The following is a 26686-nucleotide window of genomic DNA, read 5'->3' as shown; positions in this document are numbered from 1 at the left end:
CAGCAGCTCTCCATGGGTTCCATGCCTGGGTGCCCACCAGGATGTGTCTTGCTGACTGCCTCTCCCAGGGTCTCCTTGAACTGGTTCCCTGGGTCATTTGTGACATCAGGTTTCACTGCCTCTTCTCCCTGCATTATGAATCCTAGAAAAACAGCATATTTGTTTTAAAATTATATTGTCATGACAATGTCACATCTGGATCTTGTAAATGTTTGGGAAGTGTATGTTGTTGGTCAGGGAAAAATGAGACTGACCCTGGTTAGGCACTGGGTGCCTGTTGGTGGCTGGACCCCTTGGCACAACTGTGAGAGGCTGGAGTTGGGGGAGAAGATGTTGGTTTTGATGGAACAGGGCACACATGCTCTCCTGGTGTTCAGTGAGTTCCTAAAGCCTGTGTTCAGAGAAACCAGGGGTGGTGACCTGTTCTGTGAATATTGCCCAGCTCTTGAGGATCTGAGCGCATTCTGTGAAAAAGAACTTTCTGCCTACAGGCCTGGCTTCTCCAGCAGCACTCAAACAATTGCTGGTTCTGACTCTCTCCCTTGGCCAAAAAGGAGACCATTTGTTAACTCTTGATGGCTGAGCTCTCAGAGCTCATCCAGTTGTCACTTAAGCTGAAAGTTTTCAATCTAGATTGGATTGAGGAAGCTCCAGGCTTGTTCATTTCCTGCTTTTTATCTCTATCCCACAGAACAGTGCAGATAATCAGGCATTTTTCTAATATGTCCCTCACTGCTTTCCAAACACAATGAGAGTTTGTTGGCTCACATAGTAATTCTGGCACTTGCTTTCCAATTATTGTCCCCTAGTGCAGAAGCCAGTGTCATTTGCAAATCTTCAGAGAAGCCTGCAGGTTGTTCTCAGCCCACAGGTGACTGCAAATGAGCATGTCAAAAGTAATTCCTTTTGCTAAGAGCTATGCAACAAGCCATGAGCCTGCTTTGATTTAACAAGTCTTCTCAAAGTTCCAAAGCCACGTCTGCTGGGGCTCTCTGCTGCCTTTTTCCCAGTCTGGTTGTGGAGCTCAAGTTCTAACAAGCTCTCCATGGGTTCTGGCAGCACTGTGTGTTTGTGCTGCTTGATAGTAAGACTGTCAGTTGTACAAAATACTTGCTAGCAAAAAGGTAACCATGGTGCTGGAATGTTCTGTTCCATAAAAAACATTCCCAGTGCTGAAGCCTACCCAGAGTCATCTTGCACAAACCAGCCTGTCTGGACCTCCCGGGAACCGGCAGAGGACCTGAATGCTCTACCCCAAAGTGATGGTTGCAAATTCCCTGGGAGGTTAAGCTTTGAGATACAGCTGGAAGAGCAGTGCAGGGAGGATGGAAATAAGGCAGTGTAGAGTCTGATGAACCACCTGGGGGTTCACCTGCCCCTTTCTGGGGTCTAGTCTTAGACTGCAAGATGAAGGTGATTGCCCAGCTTCTCATAGGCTAAAGATACAGAAGTTATTAACCTGAATGTAGGAGAGTCAGTGTGTTCCTGTGTGCTTTGTCAGAAAATAAATGTCATCCTGTGGAATGAAAAGGCAACAAACATTAACTGGGTTGGTTGTGCTGGGCCACCCAGCATCACAAGCAGGGCATGACTGCAAGTAGCAGAGCCCAGCTGGGCTCTGACCAAGTTCTTCTCTGCTTTATGTGGTAAAAGAGGACTTTTCCAGTAGGTCACCAACCTGTGGCATTTGGCATTTAGATGCTAAAACACCATGAAGATGCAGAAATAGCTGGTTTCAGTACTGCTGAGCAGCTCCCCCCAGCATTTCACAGCTGTGGATTGTCAGTTTGCTGTGGTGGAATGTGGCTGGTGAAGTGTTTAGAGCACAGGCTTGGGAGGCAGAAAACAGGGACTGAGGTGAGGGAAGGGCTGCAGGACAGAAGGAGGCTCCTGCAGGAGCCTTACTCAGAAATATTAATTGCAGTTTGTCTACAAGGCTTCCAATAGATGTGTATCTATATCTCAGAGACAGACCCAGATGTGTCTCTATACTAGATGACTCTGGTCCATGTCTGTTTGATCTCATGAGACCCCACCTGGAGTATTGTGTCAGTTCTGGAGCCCCCAACATAAGAAGGACATGGAGTTCCTGGAGAGAGTACGGAGGAGGCCACAAAGATGTTCAGAGAGCTGGAGCTCTCGAGACAGGCTGTGAGTTGGGGTGTTCAGCCTGGAGAAGGTAGAACCTTCCAGTGCCTAAAGGAGCTCCAGGAAAGCTGGGGAGGGACTTTGGACAAGGGCAGGGAGTGAGAGGACAAGGGGGAATGGATTAAAACTAGAAGAGGAGAGATTTAGGTTGGGTATAAGGAGGAAATTCTTTAGTGGTGAGACCTTGGCCCAGGTAGCCCAGAGAGGCTGTGGCTGCCCCATCCCTGGAAGTGTTGAAGGGCAGGTTGGATGGGGCTTGGAGCAACCTGGGCTGGTGGGAGGTGTCCCTGCCCATGGAGGGGATTGGAATTGGATGATCATTAAGATCCCTTCCAACTCAAACCATTCTATGATCCTATGATATGTCACAGCTCTGCCAGGTAGAGCCCACCCTGACTAGGACAAGCCACCACTGGCACAGCCTTATCCACAAAAGCTTTTACAAGGCTCCTGCCTGTCCATGCGCAGAGCCAGCACCTATGGGCCTGGGAGCATTAACCTTGGCTCTGTTTGTATGAAGTTCATGGCAGATCCCATCTGTCTGCTATGGGTTCCAGCCCTGGGTCACCCCTCTACAGACCTTTCTAATGTGCTATCCAAGCTTCTTGGTTGGTGCTGCTAGTCCTCACTAACAATCTGAGACATGTTTTCCATTGCTGTCAAAGCATTTAGAGCAGATACCAGCTCACCTTCTGAGTCCTGTGTTTCTGCTCTGAGGAGCTGCCAGCTCAGAAAACAAGAAAAAAAGGATTCTTGTCTGAGCTGCTAATTATTAACAGACTGACCAAGGTGGAGGGTAGAAATTTGGGGCTGGTTTTGTCTTCACTTGTTCTGTTTTTCTATAGCAACAAGGCACTAAAATAAAAATTCTAAACAAAATCTTTATGCAGAAGGACTTTGTTGTGGGGTTTTTTTCACACACACAGGGGTATTTTCAATGTTCTTGAAAATCTGGGCACCTTCTTGTGATGATTACTGCTTTACCTTCCAGCAATTCTAGCTGCTCAGTGTTCACTCCAGAAGTGTTCTGCACATGTCAGCACTTGCCAAGGCACAACCACAGATCATGGGATAAAAAGGCGGCCTTTGTTTGCAGGGCTTGTTGTTTTGCTTCAGGTTGACTCACAGCAAATGTTCCAATATGACTCAGAAAGAGCCAATATTTAATTGTGGAGACATTTTGTACCAGCATCTCAGGTTCAGCAACTTGGGATGCTGTTACTGATTACAACTTTGCACTAATAGCCCATTTAGATTCCCAAGGTTGTCTGGTCTTGGCTGAAGGGATTTAAAAAGCTGCCAGGCACAGAACCCTCTGCCCAGCTTCGGACAGATGTAACCTAGGGCTGCATTGCTTTGGACTGTCTAGAATTAAAAAATCATAATACCTTCTGGAGGTAAGATTTCTGTGCAAATGAGACACACCCTGGTGGCCAAGCCACATAAAACTTTTTTTTTGGCCAGAGTTATAGGTGCTGTTGTTTTCAGTGTGTGCAATGAGACATCCTGTTCCCAAGCAGATTATAATTTTTGATCTTTCATGGGGCTCAATTCTGGTAAATTTTAGGAAAACACAGACAATGAGATTGGTGTTCATTTCAGAGGCATCCGGATTAGAGCTAAAGACAAGAATAACAGTTTTCACCTCTAAGCTGCTCTTGCGAGTTCAGGTACATCCCTTTGTATTTTGTCTTGGTCTCTGGTCAGCACCTTTGAGCTAAGGTTGGACTCACTGTGTGCTCCCAGTGTTCAGCTCAGCTGAGCCAAAGCAGAGCAGTACAGGAGGTCCATAAATGCCCTTCCTGCAGGGTTGTCCTGCTCCTCATCTCTAGGGGGCCCAGGGTAGCACACCCTGTGCCCAGCAGCGTTCCAGCAGTGCCAGGCCCACCACAGCCTCTGGGATGAGAAGCTCCAGGGCTGAAGGCAGAGCATCTTGCTCTTCAACCCCCACCTTTTTGTTGCTAGGGCTGCCACTTGTGGTGAGGTTAGTGCAGGCTCAGCTGTTCCTGCTCTAAGGCCAAAAGAGAGTCCCAGGTGCTCATTTCATGGTGATGCATAATTAACTGACAATTTTATGAAAGAAGCCTTGCTGGATGGTAAGCAGTTCCTCAAGTGCTCAGGCTGCAGGAGAGCTTTTTCGGAGTAAAACCACATGGTTCTTGTTTGTTTGAAAGGAAATTCTTCTCTCTTCCATGAGCTTGAAGAGACCTAGAGCCTGGGACTGTCTCTGGAAGGTGTGTGGCTTGTGACTTTGGCCAGCTCTGCTCTTCTTCCTCTCTTGTTCCCCTTTTGTACTGACTCCAAAGTCACCTCAGACCTGCAAAGTTGTAATGAGTCAAACCAAATAACTGGAAAGTGATTGGGGAGAAACATCTCCAACTTAGATTATTTGTCTCCCCCAAGTCCCCCCACTGATTTCAGTGTAGCTGCAATTGCTGTGTGACCTGTAGGTGACCAAAGAAAACAGACTCTCAGAGAAGCTTTGTCTGCTTAGTGCCTGAGTCTGTCCAACTTGAGGAGAATTTCTTAATTTCAGAGATCGGTAGCAGGAAAGAGAAAAACACAGGAAGTTGCAGTCTGTGTTAGAAACCTCCCACATAGGAACTCGCCCGTAGCTCTTTGTATTTCTTTTTAAATTCTGGCTGTTAGGGAAGGGATAATACAATCTCAGACTTTATTTATTTGTCTTCTGCAGTCCCTTCCTTTCAAGCATTTCTTCCAAGCTGAGAGAGCCTCCTAAATTCCTAGACACAATTGTGGTCTTTGGAGGAAATTACTTATGATGGCTGCAGCCCCAGTGGCATCATTTCTGTTTGAAATTCATCAGTATTAAAGGAATCAATTCTACTACCTTAAAAAATGGTTTCTGGAGGCATATTACTCCTTGTCAGACTTCATCATAAAGCAAAACCTTTCAGACAGTTTGGCTCAGTTGCTTTTTTCTTTCCCTGCTGTGTCCTTCCCTGCACCGATGGGCTCCTGGGCTCAGGGACTCAATCATTCACCTTTTAAGACAGCCCAGTCAAGGGAAAGAAAAAACTTTCTCTGCCTTTCACAACACGTGTCCTTTATCATTACTCTGGCTCCTTCCTGGTCAGCACATAGTTCAGAGGTTGCTAATGGGTCTTGCTGAGCTGTCTTCCTTCTGATTCATAGGGAACACAACCTGAAAAATGTTCTTGTCCCTTACTGTTTTTAGCTGGATCATGTGCAAAGGAGCCTCTTGGATATTTTGGGGGCTTTTTTTGGATCTACACTCTTGCAGCTCGTGTTGCAGATAAATAGATACGTACAGGTGCTACCTGTTATTCTTTCATTTTTCCAAGTAACTCTTGAATACTTGCATCATGGAGAGAAAAACAAGACTGAATCACTTCTGCTCTGCTGATCATTACTAATTTACAGTATTGCCAAGAACTCTACATTCCATTTTTTTTGGAATTAAAAAAGAGCTTCAATAAAGGTTTTTAAGGCAGAAGTGATTTACTGGAGAAAAGTTTGAGATAGGTGGAGGAACTGCAGGAGTGACTGGTGGATACAGATCTGCCCGGTGCTATCCGTGACTCCAAGCAGTGCTGGAGTTGGTGGTGATGCTGGGGGTGGCAAATGGAGACAGGGCACTGATGTTGTGGTCAGGCTTCCCCTGAGCTGCAGGATGGGGTGGGTAAGCCCCATCCCTTGGAAGCAATTTTGGGCCTGCAGCCCATTGCACATGGTGGGTGGTGGGAGGAACTTGCCCAGCCTTTCATGCTCTGCTCTTGGCAACACTTGTACAGTAGTTCTTACAAACACCCCGGGTCCTTGTGCCTGTGCCTTGTCACCATAGCAATTGCTGGTGGGACTTTGGAAATCATAGAATCACAGGGGTTGGAAGGGACCTCTGAAGATCATCGAGTCCAAGCCCCCTGCTGCAGCAGGAACACCCAGGGCAGGTCACATACGAACATGTCCAGATGGGTCTTGAAAGTCTCCAGAGAAGGAGACTTCTGGGCAGCCTGTCCCAGGGCTCTGTCACCCTCACAGGAAAGAAGTTTCTCCTCATGTTGAGGTAGAACTTCCTGTGTTGTCACTTGGTGCTGTTTCCCCTTGTCCTGTCACAGGCACCACTGAACAGAGACTGGCCTATTCCTGACACCCACACTGCTGATATTTGTAGACATTAATAAGGTCCCCTCTTAGTCTTCTCCAGACTAAACAGCCCCAGGTCCCTCATCCTTTCCTCATCAGACAGATGTTCCAGTCCCTTCATCATCCTCATAGCTTCCATTGGACTCTTTCCAGCATTTCCCTGTCCCTCTTGAACTGGGGAGCCCAGAACTGGACACAATACTCCAGATGTGGTCTCACTAGGGCAGAGTAGAAGGGGAGGAGAACCTCCCTTGACCTCCTGGCCACACTGTTCTTAATACATCCCAAGATGCTATTGGCCTTCTTGGCCGCAAGGGCACATTGCTGTCTCATGGGTAACTTGTTGTGCACCAGGACTCCAAGGTCCTTCTCCATGGGGCTGTTCTCTAGCAGATCAACCCCTAATCTCTATTGGTGCATGTGTTTTTTTCTCCCCAGGTGCAGGACTATAGCTGGCAGGGATGCTGGTGACAACACTCATTCTTATACCAGAGAACATCTCTCTCTGTGCAGGTTCTGCATCTCCAGCTGGGCTGGGCTCAGAGATGGAGTAGGGGGAGAAAGGGGCTGGGAAAAGCCAGAAACATTTGCTCGGGTGCAGAAGTAACACCATGGGTCTTATTTTAGTTCCTGCAGTTGGTTTCTATCTCTCTCAGGAGATGCCTAGACACAGGGTGGCAGCCAGAGAAATTCAGCTGGGATATTGTTAACAGCCCCTTAAAAGCAATTGCCCCTTCCTGCTCGCTGTGACCACATTCTGCCCAATTTTTCTGCAGCTAACAGGCCCTTTTTGGTGCTCATCACCAAAGTAAGGAGCACTGAGGTAGATCCTGCAGCTTGCCAGCAAGCCTATTTGGAGCATGGAGTGTGGGAGATGGCTCTTGGGAAAGGGCTTGTCCACCGAGGATGCCACATTTCCCTTTGGCAGCCTGCAGGAGAGCCAGCTTTGCCTTCTGGGGTGCATGGTGCTGGGTTTCAGGATGTTGAAAGAGATGTGGGATGGGAGATGGCCTCGTGCAAACTGCATGAAGTTCATCAGGCCAAGTGCAAGGTTCTGCTCCCGGGTTGGGGCAATCCCAAACACAAATACAGGCTGGACCAGTAATGTGTGCTGGGAACCCAGAAAGCCAACTGTGTCCTGGGCTGCATCAAAAGCAGCATGGCCAGCAGGTCGAGAGAGGGGATTCTGCCCCTTTACTCAGCTCTTGTGAGACCCCACCTGGAGCACTGTGTCCAATTCTGGAGCGCCCAACATCAGAAGGACGTGGAGCTCCTGCAGCAAGTCCAGAGGAGTTGATGAAGATGATCCAAGGGCTGGAGCAGCTCTGCTCTGGGGACAGGCTGAGAGGGGTTGGGGCTGTTCGGCCTGGAGAAGAGAAGGCTCCAGGGAGACCTTAGAGCACCTTCCAGTGCCTGAAGGGGCTCCAGGAAAGCTGGGGAGGAAGTACAAGGGGAGGACTTGTAGTGAGATGACAAGGAGTAATGAATTAAAACTGGAAGAGGCAAACATTAGGAGGAAATTCTTCACTCTAAGGGTGGTGAAACACTGACCCAGGTTGCCCAGGGAAGTTGTGGCTGCCCCATCCCTGGCAGTGTTGAAGGGCAGGTTGGATGGGGCTTGGAGCAACCTGGGCTGGTGGGAGGTGTCCCTGCCCATGCAGGGGGGTTGGATCTAGATGATCTTTAAGGTCCTTTTCAACCTAAACCTATGGTTCTATGTTGGGGTTCATGGATCATTCAGGAATGTGAATGCAGCTCCTGGCCTTTAAAGGGAATAGTAAATGTAGGGTTTTTTTCTTGAAAGCCACAAATGTTAGTGATTGCAGCTGGGGATGTGGCAATAATGTTAAGGAGATAAAGCAGTTGCTAATTCTGCTTCTCTTGGAGCAGCGATGAATGAAGGGCAGTTGGAAAGAGGGAAAGGACTGAAATCAAGAATTTTTTTTGTAACAAGAATGCAAAGTGATCCAAGCTGGAACAGTCATCAGGATTTCAAAAACTTAAACACTGAGGTATTTGAAGAGAAAAAGAAAAATGTTCCAAAATTAGTAAGAGCCATGGAAAGAGACCATGACTCCTGTAAGGACAAAATAATCCAGTGGGAGATGTAGCAGGACACTGCAGCTGAGCACGCCAGGTGGAGGTCAGGAGCTACCTAGGTGTGAGCTGCTTCCAGAGCTGACTCCACCTACCTCAGACAAGGTAGTTTTCCACTTCTCACTGTTGTTCTACCCTGGCTTTCCTGCCTGAGGCCCTGCTCCCTGGGCAGGCTGTGTCCCACCTCCAGCTCCCTCACAAGCCCCTGGTGCTCTGGCAGCAGTGACGCTCGGTAACCACAGTCTGGCTGAAGAGGCTGAAGTTGAAAATGTTGTTTTTTAAAGAAGTATTGCTTTCCTAAGGGAAAAAAATATATACTTTGTAATTTTTTAAAAATAAAATGTTGTTGTGTTCGGGTTTTTTTAATTGAATGGTTAACATTTATTGTCCACAGCTAAAATTTCAGATAGGTATTGCTTACCCTTACATTTTGGCTTTATTCCAATTTTCAGTGAAAAAATAGCATTTTCAGAACAGGAATCTAACCTGCAGGGCACTGCCTGTTGTCTGAGCAAGCAAGCTGCTGCTGCAGGAGGGGTTTTGCACTGTGTGTTTCAAGGCTAATGCCATCCTTGCCTCCAGGGAGCCTTCAGAAGAGTTTCAAGGCTTATTTCACTTTTACTTTCAAAGAGGATTTTATCTTCTCATCACTTAGTAAAGGAACTGGGCTCTCAGTTCCCAATTGCAAATTTGTAGCTGCTAGAAAACTCAGACTAGGTTTTTTTGTTATTTTTCAGAGGAGTTTTCTTCAAACTAAGGAGAAAAAGGCCTGACAGGAGCTCCCACAGCAACTCGCCTGCCTCTGCCAACAGGACTTGGCTCCAAAACAGCCTCTCTGGCTTTTCCTCCAGGCATTGAAACCTCTGCAAAGGGGAAAAAAAATATATTACATGCACCTGGCAAGGCTCATTTCCACCTCCTGATGGGCTGTGATCAGCAGCTCCCATCATCCATGATTACTTCCTCTGAAGGTCTTGTCTCCACTGTATCAATCAAATCTGCCTTGTCAAGAGCAAAGCTTCAGGGTTTGCACATCAGGTTTCATGCCCTGAACCGATAACGTGCTTTGGTTACTTTACCTCAGTTTTACTTCACGGCTGTTTGATAGTCACGGGAAATAGGAAACCACAGGAAATTTTAGAATATAATTTTGTATTTTCTCAGTGCTTAGAATGATGTGCCAATAACCCACTCGGAGTGTTTTGCTGGGGCTGACCTCTCTGTGCTCTGGCTGGTCTCTGCGGTGAGGCTGGCACACCCGATTAGAAATAATTGCAGCTGCATTAGAGAAGTCATGGAAAAGCTGTCAGGTACATTTGTACCCAGCCTTATAAAGGTGGTTGGCCAGAGCTGGCTCCCATTCCTGATTTGGGAAAGTCTCCCTCTCCCTGCAAGGGACACGCATGGAATTGGGACTGGTCTCTAGGAAAGGACCTGAAGGATCCCTCGGAGACGAGTCCCCTCTCATAAATGCTGCCATGTGTCTAGGGCAGAAGTGTTTATTTGGCTATAAAGTGTGATAACTTGTACACATCCACTTCTCCAAAGACCTCTGAAGCAGGGAGCTGGTCCAAACAAATGCACACTCCTCTGGGAAGAAATTCAATGGAGAGGCTTTTGCTTTCACCAGTAGTCCTGTTGTCCCCAGAGCTGAGTCAGTCACCTGCTGTGCAAGAAGCCAGTCCACACACAGAGTCAAGGGATTTGCTTTTATATCCGGTTCTGCCCAGAACAGGGAGCAGGGGAGTGTTCCACAAAGCAAGCTCCACTTCCTGAAATGCAAGTGCTACTTTTAGACCCAAAAAGGTGAGAAAGAACTTGATCTCTAACATTATTCTCTCACTGGCACACACAATGGTTCACTAATCCCTCCCTTCCACATAAAGTGCTAATGCTCAAGAATGTCACTGTGCCTGCTCGAAGAGTCGGGGGCTTTTTGCTAGTGGGGTCCCTCTAGCCAATGGGTGGGTAGTTTAGTATGCTAATAGCTAATTAATACATTAATGGTATGTTAATATAGTGATCTACTTGAGAGAGTCCGAGGAAGGCTACAAGGATGATGAAGGGACTGAACACCTGCCTTAGGAGGAAAGGCTGAGAGACCTGGGGCTGTTCAGTCTAGAAGGGAGAAGACTGAGGGGGGATCTAATTAATGTCTATAAATACATGAGGGCATCAAGAAGGCAGGACAAGCTCTTGTCACTTGTGCCCTGTGATAGGACAAGAGGCAATGGATTCAAACTCAAGTATAGGAAGTTCCATCTCAACATGGGGAAGAACTTCTTTACTGGGAGGGTGACAGAGCCCTGGGACAGGCTGCCCAGAGAGGCTGTGGAGTCTCCTTCTCTGGAGACTTTCTAGACCTGTCTGGATGTGTTTCTGAGTGATCTGCCCTAGTTTTTGGTCCTGCTGTGGCAGGGGGGTTGGACTGGATGATCTTCAGAGGTCCCTTCCAACCCCTGACGTTCTGTGATTCTGTGATCTCTGGAGGTGACTTAGAGAAATTAAACTTCTACTCACAATGTAAGGACACCACTGACAAAACTTTCAGGGTTAAATGCAGCTGAGATGCAGAGAGCTTGTCCCATGGTAGTTTCCCAAGCAAGCCTAGTCCTTGGCAATGCTAATGAGCTTGGTGTGCTAACTGCAAGAGTAATTACACGGAGAGTGGAGCAGAGTGGAGACACCACAGCCACTCTTTGTGATAATAAAGGAAGATACATAATCTATCATAAAACTGATAAGCTGCACATTTGATGTCCTGAGCCAACAGTCTGTCAACTTTCGATGGAATGCTGTCCTCAGAGTAAACTTTGCTCATTGTAATCTCATTATAATATCAAAAGACACCTCCATCCCAAAAACTGCATCTGTTGCCTCGAGGCTCCTAGGAGACCTCATAGCAGCCTTCCAGTGCCTGAAGGGGCTCCAGGAAAGCTGGAGAGGAACTTCTTACCAGGGTGTGTAGTAATAGTACAAGGGTTAATGGTTTTTAACTGGAAAAGGGGGGATTTAAGTTGGACATTAGGAAGAAATTATTTAGTGTGAGGGTGGTGAGACCCTGGCCCAGGTTGCCCAGGGAAGCTGTGGCTGCCCCATCCCTGGCAGTGTTGAAGGGCAGGTTGGATGGGGCTTGGAGCAACCTGGGCTGGTGGGAGGTGTCCCTGCCCATGCAGGGGGGTTGGAAGTAGATGATCTTTAAGGTCCCTCCCAACCCAAAACATTCAATGATCCTATGATTCCATGAATCAGACCCTGAGAGCTCTTGGACATGGCCAAATTCCTGAGTGTGGCCGAGAGAGTTCCCAGGAGGGACAGGGCAGCATTGGTGCCCTATTTTTATTCTCTATATCACTTATGTTCTCCTTTATGTGATTTTTTCCCCCAAACTTGATTCCTCCCCAACCTGATTTTACTTTTTTCAATTAAAAACTGCCATAAGTCCTGTAGAGATGTGGAGGCTGCAAGGGGCTGGGATGAGCTGTGCCTGGGGGGTCTTGCCTCCCTTGGCCCCCCCAGGATGGAATGTGGCCATCGTCCAGCTGTGACAGCCCTGGGGATCTGCTCTGGGAGACAAAGGGTTGCACTTCTCTTAAATGAAGAAGGGTTGTGCTCAGTTGAATTGCTGGTGCAAAAAGTAGCAAACATACTTGAGTGTTTCTTTGCACAAAATGTTAGATGGGTTTGCTGCAGAACTGGGTGTTTTAGGTGTTTCAGGATAAACATCTGGAGTGCTGGGTGCAGCCCCTTGTAGTTAGGTTTGTAAAATCTGGTCCACAATAACACAGCATTTGGATCACAAGGTCATATTGTTCCTCAGCACATCTCCAGTTCACTGAGGATGCTTCTACAGGATGCTTAAGTGTCAGTCTTTGCTGGTCCAGCATATCCAAAAACCCATTCTCAGCTCCTAACTTGAGCATCAGCATCCTGGGTAATCCCACACAGTTTGCCTCATCATTTGTCTGCAAAATGATAATTGTATTTCACTACGTCCCAGGAAAGCTGTGAAAATGAAAGTACCATTCAGTACCATTTCAAGTACCATTTCAGAGACATGTCTGATCTGGCAGATCAGACAGTCCATACCCAGCACCTTGCTTTCGTATTTTTTCCCCACAAAAAAGTATTTTTTTTGTCTCTGTGAAGAAAAAGGCACTATAACTGCAGTGCTTACCTCTAGGCAATCCATTCCTAGATCACAGCACTAAAGGAACTGTGCTCCACCCACTCCCTTTGTGCCTGAACATCTTCTCATTACACGATTCATTTATCTCTTTGTTTACTGGTGCTGTTTCTCTCCAAAAGTGAGGAGGTACAAGCTGCTGTTGCCCAAGCCCTGCCTTGCAGCCTGGCTGGGGGGGCTGATGCACCCCAAACCGGAGCAGACAGCAGAGCTGGCAGTCTGCACTGGTCTCCAGCTCAGACCAAATGGAGAGTGATGCTCTTCAAGTGATCTGCAGGATTTGTAGCCTGAAGCTGGCCCTTTGGCACAACTGGGAGCATTTGGAGCACTAGGCAGTGTAATTCTCAGCAACGTGAAGGCAAAACCTGGTGGGAGAGCAGATGGAATGGGTATGAAAGAAGCACTTTGCTGTTCCTGGGAGCTCAGATGGAGCAGGTTCAGCTGGCTGTGAACAAGGACGTTACAACCTGCTCCACTCAGCTCCTTCTTCACAGAAGCAGAATCTCATTTCAGTTGAAGATAATTGGCTGGAATAGGTTTGCTTTTCCTCTGAAGCTTGCTCTGTCTAATGTGTTCTCTTAATAATGGTCGCTTCACCATCTAAAACCACTTGCAAGCTGGGCAATAGAAGGAACTTAAAATTTCACATGCTTTAAATAGGCAGTGCAAAGAAATTCATCCGTCAGCCCAATGAGCTGGGGAGAAAGTTTTTGTGGCAGATTGGCAGTGGCTGGGTGTGAACTTCTGGGGAAGGGTGTCCTGCAGTCAGTCCTGACCTTGGAGGGTCATGTTCCTGAGCAGTCTGCTGGGTCTCCTTGTGGGAGAAAATAGGTGTAAGTATTTTGGGAAAGGAGTTTGGGCACTCCCATGCTGAGCTGAGTTTCAGCTTCCCCTGTTGAGGAATCCTTCAGTAGGAAGAGCAGGTTACTGGGAGCCATACAGGGCTTTGCCTCCCCCCGACTCCCTCAGGAGTGAAGGATCAAAGGGTTCAACTGTCTTAAAATTTTTTCCTCAGTTTTGCGGCCATCCAGTCATAGGCCACTATCAATGGACTGTCCAGGCTGGTGAATGTCTTGTGTCCCACCCAGTTAGCACCAAAGGCATCAGAGTAACCCTGAGAGCAGGAGCATGGGAAGAGGAGTGGTGGGACTGAACTGTATCTGTTTATTTCAGCGTATTTGAGGGATAATTAGTAAAATCAAGTACATAAACATACCTTTCACTCTGAGAGTGGAGGCTGAAAGAACCTGAAACAAAGAAGGGATCCTGTAAGGAGCTGCCTACCAAAAGCCTCTATTCTTCACTGCAGTTTGCTGATGTTGGAGAACAAAGTCCTTCACCTGCAGCACGTCTCTCCACAGGTTGGTGGTGCAGGGTGAGAGGCTGGCAGTGGGTGATGGTGTGTTACCACAGGCAACAGCAGCCCTGGAGCTCAGTGCTCCCTGTTCTCCTCCCTAGCAAGAACCTTTTCCTTTCTGGAGAAAGTCTCCACCAGTTTACCTAACACTGTCTATGAGGCTGCCCCCAGCACCAGGCTGCCCATCCCCTCCTAAGAGCCAGAGACATTGCCAGTAGCTCCCTTGGCCAATGCTAAACAATTGAAGAGCTTTTGTTGAGTGTCCACATCATTAAACATGGCATTAATTGGACTCTGAGACAACACAGCAGACACCAGTAGGGTGTGTAATCATTTGCAGGTGATACCTGCAGGGATCTTGTTTGGGTCTGAGTTGAATCACTCTGACAAGAGATGGGGGGTGCTGCATTGGCTGAAAGGGCTCCCAATTTGGGGCTGCACTGAGTAATTTTAGTGTTTACAATGCAAGGATCAAACTGCAAACTTGCTAGACTGCCTAAATAAACCTTATCTGCACCAAACACACCCATCAATATTATTGCCATAGAGCAGATATGGAAGGAATTAATAGTCAGGGAATGTTTCTAATTTAAATGTTAGCAGCTGTTATTTCAGAGTGGCAGTGTTATGATTTTGCCTGCAAGTCTGCTCTCAGTAAGTTGAACCATTTTATAAAAGCTAGATTATATCTGCAATGGCTCTTACATATCGAGAGGGAATGCAAGAGAAGGCCTGTGGTGAGTAACATTGTTGGGGGTGAAGGAACACATGGAAAAACCAAGTGCTGTGGGACCCCCCTGTCTGGCTGTGGGCCCCATAGCAGTGGCTGCTGGCAGGACTGGGGGTGCTGAGGGTCACTGGCCTCTCCCTGCCTGCAGACCTGGTCTGCTGTGGGCTTCACTATTGCCTTGACATGAAGCTGTGCTGCACAGCAAACAGCCCATAAGTTAAATATATGTGATTTTGAATTGTTAGCATCTATCTGAATTACAGAGTTGCTTTATTTTGGTTTTATTGGGGCATTCACTTGTTTATCACTGAACATGGTTTATTGGTTAAGTCTTGTCATCGAGTCCATTAAATGTCCTGCAAGATTTCTGTGCCTGTTCATCCCACATTTTCTGAGTCACAAAAGCAGTGCTAGTCATTGTAAATGAAGAGGAATACAGTGTCCCCGGTGCATTAGAGCCAATACAAAAAAAGAACAAGTTCCCAGATCCTGGGTCTCAAGGACTGTCCAAGCTGTTATTTATAACACACCTTTTGAGCAAAATCTAGCGACTGATGCACAATTCTGATTGTGTCTGTTATTTATCAAACATGCATTTAAAACAGAAAAGTGTAAACTGTTAGCTCCTCTAGGGAACAGGTATCTTTCAAAAAGCTGCCTGATGCAATGGAGATTAAAGAAAGACAGGCAGAGACACAGACAAGGAGGTAAAAAAAATACCTTTGGAGTGTGATAGGAACTTTTGCATTAGGAAAATGTTTAATGTAATTGCCTCATATTATCAGCTTTTCTCATGAATATGAAGTATAATAACCTGCAGGGACCTTTAGGGACAATTTTATTTGGCTTTGCTAGCTCAGTACTCCAGTAATGAAAGCATTTTCTTTACACCTTGATGGGAGCAGACAGGGACAAGCATTTTATTGTCTACACCTCCCAAGACTGTGTAACACAGCCTGGGGAGACAGGCTCCATTACTGTAATGATTTGTCTGATCCTTAAGTACTGTCCACTGATGTATCATGTTTTTAGAAGCCATTTATTTAAAATTCGCTTCAATGAAGGTGCAAGAATGAGCAGCCTCGACCCTGGATACTTTTGTATTCAGTCCAGGGGAGCCGGGTGCTGAGTGCTCTGCCCGGTGTCGGTCCGAGAGCAGCAAGTCCCTGCGGGCAGGTCGGGCAGGGGCCGGGGACCCCCCGGGGGCTTTAACCCTGCGCTCCTCGCCAGGGATGGGAGAGAGACCCGGGGGGTATCAGGGAGGAAACTCGGAGGCTGAGATGACGATGGTTTAATAGCTAAAGCAAAAGCTCTGTGTGCAGGGAAAGGGAGCCAAGGAGTTCATCCACCCATGGCGCTGCTGTTTGCTCCTGCTCTTCACCCGCCCCTGGCTCGGTGTGCAGGAGCCTTCCCGGACCCAGCAGCACCCTGGAACTTCTCATCTCCAGGTGGCATTTTGATTTTTACATTGTCCCCCATGCCACGGGAGCGCCAGGAAGGGACAGGGCCAAGCACAAAGCTGAGAGCTCTCTGGAGGCAGAAATCCTCAGATACTGTCTGACTGCTAAAACTCGGGAAGGGAGAGAGAGAAAGATGCTGCGAAGTAGCAAAGACGCTTCAGCCCATGTGGCTGCGGTGCTGGGTACCCAGAGAGGAGGAGGAGGGGAGGGAAGATCAAGGCACACCCACTCTCTCAGCCTTTTGCTGCTCTGCTGAATCTGCACATGTCCGGCTCTGCCACCGCCGATGTGTGGGGCTGTGACACATCTCGGGATGAGCCGGGGACACCATTGGCTCCGGGGCGGCCGCGTGTCACCCGGCAGGCTCTATATATCCAGGGAGAGCAGGGACCGCTCCAGCTCCTCGCAGAGCTGCTTCACTCTAGTGCTCATCGGTACTTCAAGGATGGAAAGAAAAGGAAAAAGCTACCCTTGCTGTTTTGATCCTGACAAGCTCTGCAAACTCTTGGAAAACAGAGACCTGGCGGATGAAGGACTATGTGGAAACCAATAAAGCAGATTTCCAGGGAGAAGTTGTCAGAGAGATGCAGCACGGTGCCCAAAAGGAAATGTTCACTAGGATTTCTTCCTAGGTGCAGTGAGAAGGTGTTTGGGCATCTGGATCAGCTGCTGGACACAGGACACAGGGGGCTGGAAAAGAACAGCAGCTGGAGAGTCCCTGGAGCAAAGCTCTCATGGAATCAGCACAGGAAGGACACATTTGTCAGCTTTCTTCTGTAGTTCACAGCAACAAGGCAGATCTTTAAAATACCATTTTGAATGTTCCCTCCTGCAACCCCTGCCTTTAGTGCCTGAGCTGCCAGGGACGGGGGCAGAGAGGATCACGCAGCCTGCCCGGCGCACGGGCAGCACTGGGGCTTTGCTGGCCCAGCCATGAACAGGCACTCCTGGTTCACTCTGCAGTACATCTCCAAGCCTTTCTGGAGAGCGGAGAATCACAATGCAACCAACTTCTTCTCTGCACTGTATGGCTTCCCTAACCAATCCTTCTTCCACAGCGATTTGGACCTGGAGGACCTGGGGGACTTTGGCAGTGGGACTAGGTATGAGGGCGAGTCCCAGAGCAGGACAGTGAAGGCCTTGCTGATTGTGGCCTACTCTGTGATCATCTGCATCTCCCTCTTCGGTAACCTGCTGGTGTGCCACGTGGTGATCAAGAACAAAAGGATGCACTCGGCCACCAGTCTCTTCATCGTCAACCTGGCCGTGGCTGATGTGATGATCACCATCCTGAACACCCCCTTCACACTGGTGAGCACCCACCCTCTCTGTGTGTCTGTCCAAGCCATGTGTGCTGTGTCTGTATGTCTGTCCCAGCTGTGTTCACTGCATCTGTCCATCCAAGCAGTGTGTGCTGTGTCTGCCTGAGCAGTGTATGCTGTATGTGTGTCTGTTCATGCCATGTGCACTGTGTCTGTGTCAGCTGTGTTCACTGTGTCTGTCTGTCTGTCCGAGCTGTGTAGGCGGGCACTGAAGGGGCCAGCAGCAGGCTCACAGAGTTTCCTCTTGATTCCCTCCCTCTCACCTCCTGGACAAGCTGCAGCCGTGCCCTGTCTGTACCCCTCTTCTGTTCAGTTCCCAAATTACGTGTTTGAATTCACCCTTTCTTAAATCGATCCTGCGTCTTTGGTGGGATTTCGCTGCTTGATGTGATGGGATTTGCAGCCCGCGATCTGTTCGAGGCGGGGAGGGTGCCCTCTGCTGTGTCTGCACAACAGGCGCTCCTCAGGCACAAGCAGTTAAGTAACCGCGATCCCTTTTAGGATTATCTTTGCACCAGCTTCAGCGAGTGAGCAAATTGCTGCTGTTTCAGTGTCAGAGTCATTATTGCTAGAGTCGCCTCTAGGGGGAAATTATTAAATTAACTGAAAACATATTAGCTAGTCTTGACTCATTTTCTGTGTGGATTGACTTTTGTAGCAAATGTGCCTTATTTCAAATTAGCTTCATATGCTTCCAGAGTGAGTTACACTAATTTGGAATAAATATTGCACAGTCAGGAATAAGAAGGGAGTGAGACAATAACTGCTATGTGAAATAACCTCCCTGCAGAAAAGCCACAAGATGTGACAACCCTCTGGGAGCCAGGAGAGGTGTCCAGAGGCCCTGACACTGTGGTGGTCCTGGTGGGGCTCTGACCAGCTCTGGCCTGCAGAGCACACAGGACACGGTGGCAGGGATGCTCCACAGACTCAGAGTTGTTACCTCACTATTTTCAATGCCCTCAAAGATTTTTTTCTTCCATGACTTTGTCTCTCTGAGTTGTGAAACCATGTGAATTTCAGCATCCACAAATTGGAACATGCAGCTGTTTTTAAGGAGGCAAGTGGCAGTTCTTCCCTGCAGAGCCTCATCAAGGGGTTGAGCTAAGATTTCTTTACATTTTCCAGAAACACTACAGGCAAACACACACGCACACACACACACACACATAGAGCACTACTCAGGGGGATTTGTCTGTTCTGTATAATAAATCTCACCTCTGTTTCAAAGGCTCTTGCATAGTCTGTTTCCCCAGAAAAACAGTATAATGCATCTACAAGGCATAAGGAAAGAGTATTAAAGAATTCCTTCCTTACCATACTCCAGGGAAGCCTGTTTGCTTCATAGTGCCCACTGTTCTAACCCTGTTTTGCTGCTCTTCAGGTGAGGTTTGTGAGCAGTACCTGGGTTTTTGGGAAGCTGATGTGTCACGTAAGTCGCTTTGTCCAGTACTGCTCCGTCCACGTGTCCGTGCTGACCCTCGCTGCCATCGCTCTGGATCGGCACCAGGTATGTGAATCATAGGATCATAGAATGGTTTGGGTTGGAAAGGACCTTAGAGATCATCTGGTTTCAACCCCCTGCATGGGCAGGGACACCTCCCACCAGCCCAGGCTGCTCCAAGCCCCATCCCAGGCTCTCACCACCCTCACGCTAAAGAATTTTCCCTCCTAATGTCCAATCTAAATCTCCACTACTTCAGTTTTAATCAATCACCTCTTGTCCTCTCACTTTGTAAAAAGTCCCTCCCCAGCTTTCCTGGAGCCCCTTCAGGCACTGGAAGGTGCTCTAAGGTCTCCCTGGAGCCTTCTCTTCTCTAGGCTGAACATCCCCAAATCTCTCAGCCTGTCTGCATAGGAGAGGTGCTCCACATGACACACATTGCCCCCATATTTGCTAGAAAATACAGCATTTTTCCCCCTTCAAATTCCAGTACCTGGAAACCTGCATTGTCTTGGGAATCAAGGAATGGAAGGCAGAACTCTGGCTTTCATAGCAGTGGACAAAAATCCCACGTTTTTCTAGAGCAAGGGTGATCTGGCACTGGAACAGGCCCCAGAGAGGCTATGGAGTCTCTGACCTTGGAGAGGACCCAGCTCTGGGCAGCCTGCCCTGATGGCCCTGCCCTGCACGGGCCCCATGACCAGGTCACCTCACAAGTCCCTGCCCACCCCAGCAGCACTGCAGAGCACAGCCCCACAGGCATGCTGGAGTATATTCCGAAGTTCAAACACCAGCAGCCAATGCATTTTTTCAGCATTTATTTACAAAGAGTCACAGTTTTTTAGGATTGTCCTGTTATTTTGAGGTGCCTAAGACTGGAAGTGAGGACTGTGTTAGCATTTGCAACCCATGGTGAGAAACTCTCCCCGTCCTCCTCTTGCCCCAACCTTTATTTTGGTGAGCACCAAGAGGAAAACCTTCCAGCCAAGCAGAGGGTGGGCACTGAAAAGCAACTTCACATGAGAAATGGTGTGGTTAGATGAAGTTCAAAACAATAACAGATTCCACTCTGGTCTTCTTGGATGTGTTCCATCTGGTGTCAGAAAATTACACTGACCACCAGAGTATACATGATCCATTTCTGGCTTTTTTTATCACAAAAATTTGGTAGTCTGCCCATTCTGTGTGCACCATTGAAGCTTCTGAAAGAGAAGCGTTTTGGTAATAAAGATTCCTTTTAATAAGTAGACTCTGGGTTGATTGCAAAGCATGGCAAGGTATAAGGAAGTGTTTGGTTAATTAAGAGCAAACACATTACCTGCCTTTAAGTTCAGTGGCATAGTTTCCCCGGAACTGGAATCAGCCAGTATGGCCCAAGGAGATAAAAGTAGAAGGAAGATGTCACTGAGCATAGAGAAATCAACACTTGACTCTAAAAATATTGCTAGTTCTGAGAGGTACCATAGCAGACAGATGCTCTTGGGGAGCTGTGGAAGCTCAATTAAGCTGATATTTAAAATGAGACTAGAAAAGACATGCATGAAATACCAAAGGCTTCATCAGGCAAGACATCATTGGATGATGTGATGGGTCTATTTTTAATTAGTGTTTCATTGCCTAATATGATAATCCATAGTGCACATAACTCATCAGATACCTAACCATCATAATCTCTGAAGCCAAGCTGAAGGGTGACACTGAGTGTCTCTCTGCTTGGGGCACTGGGCCAGCAGTAACAATACTTCCACAGCTCCTGGCATTTTCCAGCCTTGATACTTTCCAAAGTCCTGTAAAATGGGTCTCTCCTTTCTGCCTTTTAACACCAGGGGATGCTGAGCTGCTGCAGCACTTCAGGCTGCAACAGGAGCCTCAAAGAGCCACCAAGAATTTGTCAGACTTAGTAGCAAACACACCTGGACTGGTTGTGCTGTAGCCAGCACTGCCCAGACTACACCGTGACTGCCAGAGAGACAAGCTGGGCAGTGCTATGTTGGCCGAAGATTATGTTCAGCCCTGGTGCTCAGCATCTTGTTGCTGGGTCTTGCAAGTCCACCAGATGTTGTGAGCACCACGGCTGCCACCCGTGTTGGAGACTTTGTCTGTAGTCATTAGACTTCTTGTCCTCCCTGGAGTACAAGCCACAGCAGCCTCTTGGGTTTCAGCTGGTGCCACACTTCATGTCCATGCTGAGCGTTCCTTGCTGCCTCGGAAAGCAGACAGGATCCGGGGGAAACCCTTGCTTCTGGACAGGGATAAAGCAAAGATGCATTCTTCTTTTATTTTCTAAAGTGTGCAGCTTGTGTTTATCAACTGAGGACACTAAATCCTCAGGGCTGGTTGTTCCCTGCAGGTCATCATGCACCCCCTCAAGCCACGCATGTCCATGGTGAAAGGAGGGATTTGCATCATCATCATCTGGGTGATGGCCAGCTGCTTCTCCCTGCCTCATGCTGTGTATCAGACTTTGACAAGATTTTATATCGGGTAAGACATTTCCACACTGCTCTTTTATATGACATATGCAGCTTGATCAAAGCCCCACAGATTTGAAGGCACACACTTCTCATCTGTGTTATTAAAAACAAGAAAGTGTGGTGAAATAGGGAAGTCTTCCTTCTCTTGGACTGGGCGGTGTGTTTCTCCCAAAAGGACAATGAAAATCAATGGAATTGCTTTCAGGCTTGTTTGTTAGTTGATTTTAGCTCAGAGATTCAGCTCTGTTATTGGAGGCAGGCAGAGAAGAGGGGTTCTCTTTGTCGTTAGAGGGCACAAATGCAGTATGGATTACTTCTTTCTTTTCCTGGAGCTGTGTTTGAAACACCTTCACTTGAGGCCAAAGCTTAAACTTAAAGCAAATTTTTCCATTGCAAGTGGCACTTGTCCATGTTGCGTCTTCTATCTCTGCCTTTACTGAAACTTGTGCAGAATGTCTGAGGTGTTTGTCTTCCAGGTGTTGTGTGCATCTGGTAGTAGGACTGACAGTTCTTTCTGTATTTGATCTTCAGGAACAGAACCATACGCATGGTCTGCCTCCCCAGCTTCCCTCCTCCTGCTGATCTTTTCTGGAAGTATTTGGACTTGACTACTTTTGTTCTCTTGTATGTCCTGCCCTTGCTTGTGATCTCCATCACATATACCATAGTGGCCAAGAAGCTCTGGCTGAGAAATGCCATTGGGGACCTCACCATGGAGCAATACTATGCTCATCAACGGAAGAAGAAGATGACTCTGAAGATGCTGATGGTGGTGGTGGTTGTGTTTGCAGTGTGCTGGTTCCCCCTGAACTGCTACGTGGTGTTGATCTCCTGCAGGGCCATCCACAGCAGCAACGCTCTCTACTTTGCTTTTCACTGGTTTGCCATGAGCAGCACTTGCTACAACCCCTTCATTTACTGTTGGCTGAACGAGAGCTTCAGGTCTGAGCTGAAGTCTCTGCTGTGCGTGTGCCGGCGGCCCAGCGGGTCTCAGAGCCAGGCCCTGCAGCCCGTGTCCCCGCCGTGCCGGGCTGTGTCCCCCCCATGCCAGCCCCTGTCCTCCCCGTGCCAGGCCATGTCCCTTCCGTGCCAGCATGCCTGGGCCAAGAGCTGCCACCATGCAAGGGGCAACACCTGCCAGAAGGCAAGGGCCTCCTCCCAGAAGAACTCAGCCAAGACAGACATCTCCAGTGTTCAGCCAGTTGTGGCAGAAAGCTGAAGCCTTCCTCCCACAGCCAACAGCACCGTGTGGGAACTGCAGAATCACTGGATAAATGGCATGCGAGGGGATTGCTGGGGACTGTCTAGTCCAGCCTCCTGTCCAAAGCAAGAGCTCTTCAGCATTCAGTGGGGCTGGTCAGGACCTCATCCAGTCAGGTGTTTAGAAACGTGCAGTGATGGAGTTCCCACAGGTGGGCTCCAGAGGGAGGGACCTGCTGAGTGAATTTTTCATTGGAACTGTCAGCAAAAATTAAGATAATTTGTAAACAGCACAGAAAATATTCCATAGGCTGAGTGAGGGCACCCACACTGCTGGTGCACGTGCCAGCTGGTGCACACAGGCTGGGAGCAAAACCAGCACCCAGAGGGGGCAAAGCCTTGGCATGTGGAGACCAGGGGGTGCTGGCCAGGAGGCACCTCTTGTGCTGACACACCTGGGGCTTCGTTAGAGTCTCTCAGTGTTCCAACAAACACATCATTTTATTTTCTAAGAAAACTGCTGTGTTTTGACACTGTCAGTTGACTTTTTTTAGCATGAAGTCTAAATTATCTTCTGTGTCATTAATATCTTATTTTTATCAGTCCTCAGGAGCTGTGTCCTTGATGGTGCCAGCCTGTCTGTCTGTCCTGGATTGAGCCCCCACAGCAGTGACAGCTGAACCTGGGCTGGAACCCCCACTGTAACTCCATGTGTTGGGAACAGAGATGCAGGTTTTAAAACCAAAAGGCAGGAGACAGGAAAAGCTTGCACTAAATAAAAGGGTTCATTTGTAAACCTTTATATACTCCCCTGCTCTGTAAAGCTGAGCAGCAATAAAAATGTGCCACAGCAATTGCCCCTGATACCAACCCTCAAGTTCCTGCTGCTCTTGGTGGTGATAGAGTGGTCAGGTCCCTCAGCCAGGGTAGGGTCCCTCAGCTGTGGTAGTGGGGTCCCTTGACCATGGTGGTGGTGTCCCTTGACCATGGTGGTGAGGTCCCTTGGCCACAGTGGTGGATTCCTTGGCCAAAGTGGGTTCCCTTGGCCATAGTGGGGTCCCTTGGAGGTGGACAAGTGGCCCCATGCCCAGCCCAGGCAGCTGCAGGTCTAACAGGTCAGGGTGGGAGCTGGCTCCAGCATTTTGGCAGTGGATTTATATCACCAGTGAGAAATACCCAACATCAAACTGGTGGCTGTAAAAATTCACCAGTCACAATTTTCTCTTCCTCAGAAAGAATAACCAGCTTCTTTATTCACATCCATTCGGTGCTGGTTCACCCTGTGCAATTGCAAAGGGTTTAGCCTCTAAAGACTGTGAAAGGAAAAGTAGTCCTGTCCTTCCTATGCAAAATGACACAAACAACACTTGCACAGCATGGCATGCCCACTCAGGACTGGCAGTTTGCAGCAGGGGCAAACCTGAGTGAAAGACTATTGAAATTTGGAAACCAAGATGCTTTCAATAGGTACAAAACTGTTAACATGTGACCTGAGAACATATTTGCAGCTAAAAAATAAACTGTGAAGCTGAGGGAAGAGTAAGAGTAACATGAATCTTGCTTCTTCTTAAGATGGTCATGGGAAGGGGAGAGGCCAGAAGCACCCCAACAAGGAGTAGAAAGCTCCCATGGCTTGAGACACCACAAAACCCTCCAGCGTTTCCACTGGCAGCGCTGTGAGGAAATGCTCCCCTTCCTACAGGCGAGTGGATCCATCTGGCTGGAGAGCAGCCCTATGGAAGGGGACTTGGGGGTCTTGGTGGACAGCAAGCTCAGCATGAGTGAACAGTGTGCTGCAGGGCAAAGAAACCAACAGGAAGCTGGGCTGCAGCAGCAAGGGCATCAGCACCAGAGATACAGAAGTCATCACCCCACTCAGATATGTTTCAGACCATACCTGGAGTATTGAGCTGAGTTCTGGTCCCTGGGACAGGCTGAAGAGGGCCCAGAGAAGGGCCACAAGGATGATCAAAGGACTAGAGGACCTGCCATATGAGGAGAGGCTGAGAAACCTGGGTTTGTTCAGCCTTGAGAAAAGAAGGCTTTGGGGAGACCTTATCACCATGTTCCAGTACTTAAAGGGTGGCTACCAAGAAGATGGAGACTCCCTATTTACAAGGAAATGTCAAGGGGTAACGGACAGAAGCTGTTCCTGGGGAGTTTCTGATCAGACTCCAAAATAAAATTTTTCACCATGAGAACAGTTAGACACTGGAGTAATCATAGAATCATATCAAAGAATGGTTTGGGTTGGAAGGGGCCTTAGAGATCACTCAGTTCCAACCCCCCCTTCATGGGCAGGGACACCTCCCACCAGACCAGGCTGCTCCAAGCCCCATCCAACCTGCCCTTGGACACTTCCAGGGATGGAGCAGCCACAGCTTCCCTGGGCAACCTGGGCCAGGGTCTCACCACACTCACACTAAAGAATTTCCTCTTCATGTCTAACCTAAATCTCCCCTTTTCCAGTTAATCCATTCCCACTTGTTGTCTCACTACAAGCCTGTGTAAAAATCCCTCCCCTGCTTTCCTGTAGCCCCTTCAGACACTGGAAGGCTGCTATACAGTCTCCCTGGAGCCTTCTTTCCTCCAGGCTGAACATTCCCAAGTCTCTCAGCCTGTGCCCAGAACAGAGCTGCTCCAGGCTCTGAGCATCATCTTCATGGCCTCATCTGGACTTGCTGCAGGAGCTCTACGTCCTTTCCAAGGGAAGTGGTGAATTCCGCTACATTGAACAGTTTTAAGGCTCAGCTTGACAGGGTGCTGGGCCACCTTATTTAATCTATAGTGATACCTAGAAAGGTTGGACCAGATGATCCTTGAGGGCCCTTCCAACCTGTCATCCTGTGATTCTATGACTGCTCATTCCTGAGCAGGGCTGTGGGAGTGCCCTGTGGAAGGATGCACTTAGGAGAGGAAAATGAAGTGGAAAAATCTCTTTAGAGAGCAAGGACCCACGACTGATGTATCTTCTCTGATTCACCTACAAGAAATGTATTTAACAGACTTTCTATGCGGGCTTTGCCCTGGGAGCCTTTATTTTTTTGTGCTAAGAAAGAAGCATCAGTGGAGCTGTGACCAGAGCTGGCATGGGGGAGGCAGACACCCAGCCTTTCATCTTACAAATAAATAACAGCACAAACCTGATTTTACCACTAAGTTGGGTTTTTTACTGTCTGTAAGACTTGAAATTCATACCACTGCAAATGGCATTTCCATAATGTAACTGTCTGGAGGGTTTCTGCAAACAAGATGCCTCTTGTTAAAAAACAAACCAACCACAAATCCAAATACACTATTGTAAAGGTGAGTAACTGAATGAGATGTCTTTTCATTCAAATGTTCTTCTTTTTACATTGGACAGATTCCATGACATTAAATACAGTTCACATGTATGTCCCAGCACCCTCCCAGAGAGCTGCTGCAGCTCTGGATCAAACAAATCAAACAGGGGCTGTTCTGGCTGCTCAACTCTTTCAAGGATGGCAACTTGGGTCTGGCTGCCTCTGGCCTTTGCAGGGCGGGAAGGGCCAAGGTCATGGCCACAACCTGCCTGTGTGCCCAGGGTGGCTGTGCAGAGATGTCCCTCCCCTGGCCAGGTTTCTGCACGGGGCGCGTTGCTCCCTGGTGGAAAACGTTGGTTTCCCAACTGCACATCCTGCATGTCACACAAACTGTGCTTTCTTCACCAACAGTCTGCAGACTGGCAATGCTGAGCTGCCTGAAAGAAATATAATTGCCTTGAGGTGACTGTGAAAAGCTTAAATTAATGCAAAAGTCTGGCAAACTTTGCCATCTTTATATGCAACCTTCTGCTGGATGTGCTTGCTTAAATACGAGCTCTGTTAAAATTTCCATGTGGTTGTAATACAACAAGATTTGATTCACCAATGTTTTTTGGAGGCTGATAATAGCCCAATAAAATATCTGGCTTAGGAACTCCTCTCTCTTGTGAGTTTTGTGTAACTTTTAAGTTTTCAGAGGGAGGTATTCCTTTTACAAGAGGATTAACAAGACAGCATAGACTGCTGCTCCTGACAGTCTCAAAGCCTCCACCAAAGCTTATGTCTGCATGTGTTTTGACATCTTTCAGCATAAAAAGCCCCTTGTAAAAAGCAGAGCTATGATTACCCAGGTGAG

General features: G+C 48.0%; 2 protein-coding genes across 2 annotated transcripts in view; both read left to right on the top strand.

Moving 5' to 3' along the window:
- HEPH (hephaestin) overlaps positions 1-9194 on the top strand; it is a 44782-nt gene extending 35588 nt beyond the window's left edge. The window contains exon 22 of the mRNA XM_051629981.1: positions 9111-9194. The gene's annotated coding sequence lies outside the window, so the exon portion shown is untranslated. The remainder of the gene's footprint in view (positions 1-9110) is intronic.
- Positions 9195-17039: 7845 nt separating this feature from the next.
- Positions 17040-26470, top strand: LOC127389479 (G-protein coupled receptor 83-like). Its single transcript, XM_051629984.1, has 4 exons — positions 17040-17417; positions 18813-18938; positions 21223-21356; positions 21878-26470. The coding sequence occupies exons 1-4, from the start codon at positions 17040-17042 to the stop codon at positions 22563-22565; spliced, it is 1326 nt and encodes a 441-aa protein (XP_051485944.1). The 3' UTR covers positions 22566-26470.
- The last annotated feature ends 216 nt before the right edge of the window (positions 26471-26686 follow it).

This window comes from Apus apus, chromosome 12 (genome assembly GCF_020740795.1).
Source record: "Apus apus isolate bApuApu2 chromosome 12, bApuApu2.pri.cur, whole genome shotgun sequence".
Classification (NCBI taxonomy): domain Eukaryota; kingdom Metazoa; phylum Chordata; class Aves; order Apodiformes; family Apodidae; genus Apus; species Apus apus.
The sequence above is the reverse complement of the archived record's forward strand: the minus strand, read 5'-3'. Positions and strand labels throughout refer to the sequence as shown.